The 10,858-nt window shown below is 46.4% G+C and overlaps 1 protein-coding gene across 1 annotated transcript; it reads right to left on the bottom strand.

Annotated features, from left to right (window-relative positions):
* Positions 1 to 1,715: 1,715 nt before the first annotated feature.
* L1TD1 (LINE1 type transposase domain containing 1) lies at positions 1,716 to 2,930 on the bottom strand. Its single transcript, XM_056122208.1, has one exon. It carries the CDS (start codon positions 2,928 to 2,930, stop codon positions 1,881 to 1,883), a length of 1,050 nt encoding a protein of 349 aa, XP_055978183.1. The 3' UTR covers positions 1,716 to 1,880.
* Positions 2,931 to 10,858: the final 7,928 nt, after the last annotated feature.

Raw genomic sequence — 10,858 nt, forward strand, 5'->3', positions numbered from 1 at the left:
GCCCCAGCTCTGGATTTCTATAGGGGGTCGCACCTGGGAACACTTGTGGGAGCCATGCCGTGCTGGGGAACTAAACCTCCCACATGCAGATCCTGTGCTCCATCTCTCCATGCCCTCTGCTTCTTGACTCTCAGCAGTTCCTACTCTTTTCCAAAGGCGGGAAAATAGCTGTGGCTCCCCTCCTCCAAGGGCAGGTTCAGGTTCTGCAGCTGGGAGCAAGTTCAGTCACTGCAAACAGCCTCATTCCCAAAAGGCATAGAGCCCTGCCGGGGTGCGGGTCATTCTGCTGTCACCCAGACAGCCTTCGTGAAATGACAATCATCAAAAGCTTGTGCTTGCCAGGCTTAAGGCTGGACACAGGCCTAACACGAGCTGGACAGGTCCACGCCTACAGGCTCCCCACCTACAAAGGAAGTGGTAGAGCCTCCCAGGCTGGCAGTCACAGTGGGCTCTAGGAAAGCCTGTCGTCTGGCTGGCCTCCAGAAGCATCTGCTCCTAAGGGAAGCCTGTACGTGACACCTTCCACGGCAAGTGACTCTGTAGTATAACTTCCACTAAGGGATCGGAGATGGGGGTTTATTTGTGGGCCCTCGTAAGCAATGCTCAGGGGATACTCCCAGCTACATTTTGCCAACCAGGCTGAGGGTTCAGTGCTGGGGCCCAAGGATATGGGTCTGCCCAGTATACCACATGACATGAGATAATGGAGTTTATCTGGGCACATCTGAATAGGCTCTAAATAAGGGAGCTCTGAGACAGTCCAAGGATAAGATACTTACCTTGCATCTCACTGAACTAGGTTAGGATTCCTGGCACCACATGTGGTCCCCGTCGTTATCTAGTAATGACAGGGATCCCGGGAATGAGGAGACGATTTGTTGGTTTAGGGCAATGGATGCTCAAAGACTCGCATGCAGCATAGCTGAGACAAGGCCACTCACATTCACAAGGCCATAGACTTGTAGACACATGACCGAGTTTATTAGGAAAAGCAAGGGTTAAAAAGAGGCTGAGGGAGGCAGGGTGTTTGACTAGGAAGAAGCTGCTGGAGCTCTGTCCTTGATGCTCTATGGTTGAAGTATGGCTGACACCCAAAGATGTCTGTTTCCCACATCTCAAGCTATTGGCTACCGGCAAATCAAGGCCAATTTACCTATGTTATTCTTAGAAATATCAGATTCCACAGGCAACAGCCTGGTTCCCAGAGAAGACAGGACCCGGGTTACTCCCTACAGGCCCAGTGACCTCTAGTGGTCAAGGGCTTGTGGCAGGGAGAGTGTCAACAGTTCCCCAAGCAGGGTCAGGAGTAATCCCTGAGCAGTGCAGGCCATGGCCCAAGATCTCCCCTCCCCCCTCAAAAAAAGAGTTACGATAGCACCAGTGATCAAATATCTCAGAAACTTTAAGAAGCAAAGCAATTTAGCAATTCAAAGGATTTAATAAAAGTTCAAGATCCATGTGACAAATGACCAAGATTTTGTTGAGTTTCAACTTTTTGCCTTCTTCCCCATTTATCTCATCTTGTTAATTATCTCGAACATTTCCCCATGGATTCCTCCCCCCTCTCTCTGCGTGCACGTATACACACACACACACACACACACACACAACACACAACACACACTTTCTAGTCTATGATTACATGAACAGATTCCCACAGTGATTTAGAAAACTTATTTCTACATAAGCTACATGGTTACCACCAATTTTTTAACTTGACCAACATCTGCTTAATATATGACCCTTGCCCCGTCCTTAAGCATGCTTTTAAATTGTCCATCACCCTGGAGAGGTATAGCATTTTATTTTCTAGTTTCCCTTGTTTTACTTGGTCGTGGAAGGGAAACAGAAATTTAAGTGTTTAGAGTCACTCTCGATTGCTAAAGTATATTCTCCAGTAATCCTTTTAAAGAGGGTATGCAAAAAATAAAGTCTTTGAATTCTTCAATATCAAAAAAGATCTTTGTTTTGCCTTCAAAATTAAATGCCAGTTTGGCGGGGTAGAGGATTCTAGGCTTAAAGCCTTCTTCCTGTAGAACTCGTATGATGTTGGCCCATTTGCTCCTGGCATCCAGCGTGCCCAATGATAAGTCAGCTGTCAGCCGGATTCTCGTTCCTCTGTAGGTTATCTCTTCTCTCTCTCTGGAAAGCCGTAAGATTTTCTCTTTGTCATGAGAATTCCAAAACTTCACTAAGATATGTCTAGGAGTGAGTCTATTTTCATCAAATTTACTGGGGACGCGGTAGGCACTGACAATTTCAAGGCTGGAATCTCTTTTGAGTTCCGGGAAGTTTTCTTCAATTATTTCTTTGATTATATCCTCTGCTCCATTTTCTTTATTATAATTTTCAGGAATCCCAATCAAACGGATATTGGCACTCCTGGATGTATCCTCGATATCTCTTAGCCTCTCTTTGTTGATGATGTGCTTGGCCATTTGGATTGGATCCACGGAGTTCCTGGATCCATCTTCAATTTGATCTTCTAGATTGTTCATTCTCAGTTCAAAGACATCTATTCTGCTATTCAGGGCATCGATTGAACTCTTTATTTGCAAGACTTCTGGGTGGTAATGTTTAATATTCCCGATTCCTTCTTGTAGCTCTTTGAAGATACTAATAACGCTTCCAAAGTCTTTTGTTTCTTGCGTTGAGTCAGCAGCACCTTTCGACATGAGCTCTGCGGTGTGGGAAGTTTTGTCTCTCTCATCTTCCTCTGTGTTGTTTAAGAGACGGATGATTCCAGATGCAATACTCTCATCCGTCCATGAGTGATGCTTCTGCTCGTCAGAACTCATCTCTACTGATGCAAAGCCAGAGGTGAAAGCAGAGGGTGGACAGAGTGCTCCACCCCTGTGACTGCTGGGCACAGCTGCCACCTCCAGGCCAACCATGGCTATCTCCTCAACGCCAGGCTCTGACACCACCATGGTGTGATGGTGATAGCTTGAGTCAAATGCCCACTGTTCTTCCTCTTCCTCCAACCCAAAGGCCTCTTCATCCCCCTCGTCTTCATCTCCCTCTTCCACCTCCTCCCGTTCCTCTTCTTCCTCCTCCAGCCCTGAGGTTTCTTCTTCTGCATCCAGAACTGAGGTCTCGTCTCCTTCCCCCACAAAGCCAGAGGCCTTTTCTACCCCCTCCAGTTCAGAATCCTCTTCTCTCTCTTCCTCTAGCTCCGAGGACTCTGTCTTCTCTGGATCTTCTTTTTCCTTCCAGACAGAAGACTCCTCTTCCTGCGTCCTGAAGTCCCTGTTCTCTCCCGACTTAGGAACCTTTACTTCTTTAATGAATAGAAAGCTCAAGCCCTCATGGGGAGGTTCCCCAGATCCACACTTGGAGTCGGGTATAGTTTGATCCTGAAAGTTAAAAAAAAAAATTGCTTATTTAACTTTTAAATGAAATAAGTCTTCCATCAGACTCTGAATTTAATAGGACCATGATACTGGCAATTAGGAAATATGTAGAAAACTACTTCTATATTATTACTATTTGGGGATGTGGGGTGGCAGTTTGGGTCTTTTGAACCAGACCCAGCAGTACTTGGGGCTTACTCCTGGCTCTGCACTCAGGGATCACTCCTGGCAGGGTTCAAGGCCTATATGGGTACCGGGGACTGAACCCATACTCCCAACATAGTGTACAAGACCAAATCACGACCTTAATGAATATCTGCTTATTATAGGTAGTTTTACTTTATTGTAGTTTAGGTGACAGTCATGTAATTGTCAGATCTGATGAACAAAGTAGCTTAAATGTGCAGTTTTTAAAATTCCTTTAGGGCAGGGGTTAAGGCCAATGTTGTCTGGCATGCTGCCAATCGTGGTACCAGGAACTTCATGGTCCCCAGAACCTGGAGCTACTTAATTTGTCAATTACAACAGCTGGATATAAAGGGCAAAAATGCAAAAAAACAAAACCAAGCAACAACAACAAAAAAGATCTCTGGGACTTTAGGCTGCTAAGCAGTTTAAAGTGTTTGCCAGATCCCCAGTACCCCATATGGTTCCCCGAGCCCCAAAGGAATGATTCCTTTTGGGGATCACAGAGCAGGAGTGAGCCCTGAGAACTGTAGGATGTGGCCCCAAAACAATAATAAAATAAATAAATAAAGTGATTGCCAGCCAAGTCCATGATAATGAGTTCAGGGGCCACTGGAAAGAATATAGCAGTCATGCCACAGAGACTGGAACAAATCAGAAAGAATGATCAGTATTGGCATGAATGCAGGGAGAAAGCGACTCTCATTCATTGTTGGTGGCAATGCCAAATGGTCCAACCTTTCTGGAAAACGGTATGATTTTCCTCAAAATATTAGAAATTGAGCTTCCCTAAGACCTCAGCAATACCACCCGTGGGAATATACCCTAGTGACCCAAAATAGCAGAAAATCCATCTGCACGCCTATGCTCATTGCAGTACTGTTCACAATAGCCAGAATCTGAAAACAACCCAAGAGCCCAAGAACAGATGGGCCAGAGCAATTGTACAGCAGGTGGGGTATTTGCAGGTATTTGCCTTGCAAGCGGCTGACCCATGTTCGATCCCCAGCATCCCATATTGTCCCCTGAGTACCGCCAGGAGCAATTTCTGAGTGCAGATACCCCTCAGCATCGCCAGGTATAATTCAAAAAGCCAAACAGTAAAATAAAAATAAGACTCTGAGGTACATTCACACAGTGAAACACTACACAGCTATTAGGAATAATGAGGTAATGAAATTTGCTTATACATGGATGAACATGGAGAGTGTCATGCTGAGTGAAATGAGTCAGAGGGAGAATAATAAACAGAATGATTGCATTCATTTGCAGGATATAAGACAAACAAACAAACAAGCATAATATGTGAATTATACCCAAAGACAGAAACAAGGGCCAGGAAGACTGGTCCATGGTAGGAAGTTTGCCACAAAGGGGGAAGGGGAGGGCAGTTAGGACAGAGAAGGGACCACTGTGACAATGATAGTTGGAAATGATCACTCTGGACAAGAACTGAGTGCTGAAAGGAGGTCAAGTGATATGCATGACATTCTTTCAGTAACAGTATTGCAAACTACAGTGCCTAAAAAGGAAGTGTGTGTGTGTGAGAGAGAGTGTGTGTGTGTGAATGTGTGTATGTGTGGGTGTGTGAGTGTGTGTATGTGTGTGTGTGTGTGAGAGAGAGAGAAAGAGAGAGAGAGAGAGAAGTCTGACATAGAGGCAGGCTGTGGGGGCAGGGAAGGGGAGCAGGAGGGAGTGAAACTGGAGGCATTGGTAGCAGAAAATGTACACTGGTGAAGGGATGGGTGTTGGAACATTTTATGACTGAAACTCAGTCATGAACAACTTTGTAACTGCATTATCTCAGTGATTTGGTTAAAAAAATACAGCAGGTAGGGCACTTACCTTGCAGAAAGGGTTCAATCCCCAGCATCCTATATGGTCCTCTGAGCAGAGCCCGAGTAAGCCCTGAGCACCACAGGGTATTGTCCCCAAAACAAAAACAATCCACCCACAAAACAGGAAAACAAACTGAATTAAATTATTTATATCTATTGCAGGACAAGCATTAATATTTGGTCCAGGGGCTGGAGCGATAGCACAGCAGGTAGGGCGTTTGCCTTGCATACGGCCAACATGGCCGACCCAGGTTCGATTCCCAGCACCCCATATGGTCCCCCGAGCACTGCCAGGAGTAATTCCTGAGTGCATGAGCCAGGAATAAACCCTGAGTATCACCGGGTGTGACCCAAAAAGAAAGGTAAAGGTAAAGGTAAAGGCCCTCCCGTTGATCGTCGATTTGCTCGAGCGGGCCCAGTAACGTCTCCATTGGAGACTTTGTTGTTACTGTGTCTGGCATATCAAATACTCTCGGTAGCTTGCCGGGCTCTCCGAGAGGGGCGGAGGAATCGAACTCGGGTCGGCCATGTTGGCCGCTTGTAAGGCGAATGCCCTACCCGCTGTGCTATCGCTCCAGCCCAAAAAGAAAAAAAAAAAAATTGGTCCATTAATATTTGGTGCATTTTGCGAGGGAGGCAGAAGCAACACATTCAGCAGTGCTCATGGCTTACTCCTGGTTCTGTGTTCAAGATTCACCTTTTTTTTTTTTTGCTTTTTGGGTCACACCTGGAGATGCACAGGGGTTCCTCCTGGCTCATGCACTCAGGAGTCACTCCTGGCGGTGCTCAGGGAACCATATGTGATGCTGGTAATCGAACCCGGGTCGGCAGTGTGCAAGGCAAACGCCCTACCCACTGTGCTATCGCTCTAGCCCCCTCAAGATCCACTCTTGACAAGCTAGTGGACCCAATGGAATGCCAGGTATCAAACCCAGGTCAGCTGTTGCAAGGCAATTGTCTTGCCTGCTGCTCTATCCCTCTGGCCCCAACGAATATTTGTTTTTATTCCTGTTCTATGAGGGCTTTCAGGTGAATTCATTCGGTCCATTTTCCTTATGATTTTAAATCTATTCTTCTTGCATTTACTTTCATTATTTACGCATAAAGTAACATTTTCAATATCTGAAATACATATAATCTCCCCCCTTTTTTGCCATGTGAGGAATAGAAATTACAACCTTACACATGCAAACATATGTTCTCTCATAGCCCAACCTAGCCCAACCCTAAACATCTCGTGGCCCCTTTCCCAACCCAATACCACAGAGAATCTAACCCTGGTATGAGCCCTAAAAAAAATGAAATACCTTTTTTGGGCCAGGGATATAGTACAGTGGGTAGGGCACTTGCCCTGCATATAGCTGACCCAGGTTCAATCCCCAGTATCCCTGGTCCCCTAAGTACCACGAGTAGTAAATCCTGAATGCTGAGCCAGGAGTAATAATCCCTAAGCATTGCCAGGTGTGGTCCCTAAACAAAAACCAAAATACCTTTAAAAAAATAACTTTAAGGGGCTTCAGTACAGTGATCAAGGCACTGGCATTGCATATGACCACCCTGATTAGATCCACAGCACTCCATATGGTCCCCCTGAGCATTGCTATGAGTAAGCAGAGCCAGGAATAAGCCCTCAGCACAGCTAGGTTTGGACCAAATAGCAAAATGTATAAATATATGTAAAATTTCAAAGTCTTGATTGAGCCTTTAAAATAACCATGCCAACTGGGGATGGAGAGACAGTAGAACAGGTAAGATGTTTGTTTTACATGCAGCCATCCTTTTACATGCAGCCATCCCAGATTCGTTCCTGGGCATCCCATATGGTCCCCTCAGCATCATCAGGAATGACTCCTGAATGCAGAGCCAGAGTAACTACTGAGCATCACCAGGTGTGGCTCCCAAACAAAATAACAGTGCCAACTATGATACCTCACACTGATTTTTTTTTTTTTTTTGCTTTTTGGATCACACCCGGGAATGCACAGGGGTTACTCCTAGCTCTGCACTCAGGAATTACTCCTGGCGGTGCTCAGGGGACCATATGGGATGCTGGGAATCGAACCCGGGTTGGCCGCATGCAAGGCAAATGCCCTACCTGCTGTGCTATCGCTCCAGCCCCAAACCAATTTTTGAAGTATACACTCACCGATTTTTCTCGAAACCTGTATCTTCTCCGTCCTCGCTTTGTTTTCTTCCTTTCCGGGAGCACTTTCAGCAATTCTCTCATAAAGGGCTTTTGGCTGGCAAATTTGCTGAGGCTTTGCAGTTCAGAGAAGGTCCTCATTTCACCATCACAGTTGAATGCTAATTTCACTTGGCAGAGAAACTCTGGTTCAAAACCATTTTCCCTTAGAAGGTTGAAGACGTGACTCCATTGCTTACTAACATCTAGTGTTGCTGATGAGAAGTCGGCTGCCAGCCGGAAAACTGCCCCTTCATCTGTCAATTCATTTTCTTCTCTGGAAGTTTTGAGACTGTTTCCTTTATTTGTGAAGTGATGTGGGCTTTCCCTCCGTCTCATTCCTTTGACCAGTCCATCTTCTTTAAGCTCTGTGCTCTCACCTATAACTTCACAGGTGTTGCAATTTCCGTATTGGTCATCTTTCTCGCTCATAGTTTCTTGCATATTTTCCATGGCTTTGACATTTTCTGATGTATTCTGGAACAATTCCTTGCCTTGGCAAATACTATGTTCCTGAGATTTCTCTAACCTCTTACTCACTTGACTAATAGTTTTACTTTTAGAGTTGCCTATTTTCTCTACCAGCCCTGGATTCTGTGAGACTGAATGTTTTCTTCGTTGCCATTCTTTTCTTGGACTGGCATTCTTGGAATTTTTCATTTCAGACATTGCACTTATTCCTAAAATTTTCTTCATATCATTCAAAAGGGATTCCTTCATCTTGTCAACCATTGCGTCCAGATCTTCCATCAACTCTTTAAACCTGTCTGTAATAATAGTTGACACATCTCTGAATTCAAAATTCATTATCTGGGCCATTTCCTGATCATTTTCTAGCAACGTAATGCTTTCCATATGGTTGGCCTCCTCCTGGCTGGCCTCCTCCTGCTTCTTTGTAAGTCTAGGAATTTTGGATTGCACAGTGGACATTGCAAATGTTGTTAAAATAGGAATTCTGTTTCCTGGACAGTAATGTTTCCTTCGTAGGACTGCTAGCCTTCTCAAACTCAATTTTTAAAAATTAATACCTGAAAATATAAAAAGATAAGGAACTGTTTATCAAATAATGCTTTTTTTCATTTTTTATAATTTTATTCATTGAATCACTGTGAGAGCAGTTACAAAGCTTTTGGGTCTAAGTCTCGGTCATACAATGAAACACCCGTACCTAAACCAGTGTGCATTCTCCACCTCCAAAAACCCCAGTATACCCCCATCCCACATCCTCCCCCTACCTGTGGGGCAGATGATTTCCACATTACTCTCTCTCTACTTTGATCACATTCAATATTTTGACACCAGACCCACCATTACTATTTGGGATTTTACCTCAACACTCAGATCTGCTGAAAAGGCAACAGTGGAAAATTTGTTTTCTATTGCTGGTTATGAATAACATATGATGTCACGTGGCTGTCATAGTGGCTGCCTGATTTTGAAATTCCGAAATTTTAACACTTAAATCTGGAGGGATTTCTGCCAAAACCTGCTGGGTTTTGAGATTTGTTCCTGGGTCTCTGAGATCATGGCTGTTAAGCCGCTTGATCAGGAGCCAGAAAGGCCATTCGTGGGCGGCGACTTGGAGTCTTGTTGGGATGAGGAGGAAAGGGCCAGCTCCACCTGATCCATGAGGCCCCGTGTGTCTCATCACTGAGGACCCAAACCTGACTGTCCAATGGGCTCTGGAGGATGGTGGCCACCGAGCCACCTAGGGAGAGCAGGCGGAGAGACAGCACCCTTTCCCCCCTCGAATGGCCCGGTGATAGTAACCTACTGTGGGGTCCGGACGCATTTATGCCAAAAGCCACTGGGTTCCGAGACTTGTTTCTGAGTCTCTGGGGTCATGGCCATTAAGCCACTTGATCAGGAGCCAGAGAGGCCATTTGTGGGCGGGCGGCAACTTGGGGTCTCATTGGGACAGGGAGGAAAGGGCTGGCTCCACCCCCATCCCATGAGGCCCCGAGTGTCTCGTCACTGTGGGCCCAAACCTGACTGTCCAGTGGCCGCTGGAGGATGGCAGCCACTGGGCTGCCATGGGGAACAAACCAAGGCACGAAACCTATTCTCACCTGTGGTGGCCCAGCCCTGGTAACCTACTACAGGAACTGGACACATTTCTGCCAAAAGCCGTTGGGTTTTGAGATTTGTTTCTGAGTCTCTGGGATCATGGCCATTAAACGTCTTGATCAGAAGCCAGAGAAGCTGTTCATGGGCAGCAACTCTGGATCTCATTGGGATGGGGAGGAAAGGGCCGGCTCCACCCCCATCCCATGAGGCCCTGCGTGTCTCATCACTGCGGGCCCAAACCTGACTGTCCAGTGGACTCTGGCGGATGGCAGCCATCGAGCTGCCAAGAGGGAGCAGGTGGAGGGACAGCACCCTTTTCCCCCTGGGGTGGCCCGGCGACAGTAACCTACTGTGGGGTTAGGATGCATTTCTGCCAAAAGCCGCTGGGTTTCAAAATTTGTTTCTGAGTCTCTGGGATCATAGCTGTTAAGCAGCTCGATCAGGAGCCAGAGAAGCCGTTCGTGGGCGACGACTCAGAGTTTTGTTGGGATGGGGAGGAAAGGGCCGGCTCCACCTCCATCCCATGAGGCCCCATGTGTCTCGTCACTGCAGGTCCAAACCTGACTGTCCAGTGGCCTCTGGAGGATGGTGGCCACTGGGTCATCAGGGGTAAGAGGCCAAGGCACAAAACCTATTTCCACCTGGAGTGACCCAGCGCGAGTAACCTGCTGCTGGAACAGGACACTTTTCTGCCAAAAGCCTTTGGGTTCTGAGATTCGTTTCTGAGTCTCTGGGATCATGGCCATTAAGCAGTTCGATCAGGAACCAGAGAGGCCATTCCTCCAATTATATAGCTGAGCCAGAGGTGGTTTGTGGGTGTGTCTCCCACATACCTAACTTTTGGCCGCTTACTTTCTGGGTAAACTTTGCCCCAAGTTTTTGGGGTCTGGCAAAAGGCACAACAGCAATTTGGGGGTATCTGGAAGTCTGAAGGCGCCATGAGGCTGCTGACGCACTCGCCTCACAGGTACAGATTGACTTGCTGGTGGCACCATACCCCCCTGAATAATGCTTTACCTCTAAAAACGTGATTGTTAAGAATGATTGTTAAGCTGGAGAGATAATACAGCAGGTAAGGTACTTACCTTACACGTGGCTGACCCAGGTTTGATCCCTGCATCCCAGATCCTATATCTCAGAGCAACAGGACTAGTTCCTGAGTGCAGAGCAGGAGTAACCCCTGAGTATCACAGGGTATGTCCCCCAAACAAAAATGAAGAATATGTGCCTGA

The sequence above is a fragment of the Sorex fumeus genome, unplaced genomic scaffold (assembly GCF_029834395.1).
Source record: "Sorex fumeus unplaced genomic scaffold, SorFum_2.1 ptg000045l, whole genome shotgun sequence".
In the NCBI taxonomy this organism is placed as follows: domain Eukaryota; kingdom Metazoa; phylum Chordata; class Mammalia; order Eulipotyphla; family Soricidae; genus Sorex; species Sorex fumeus.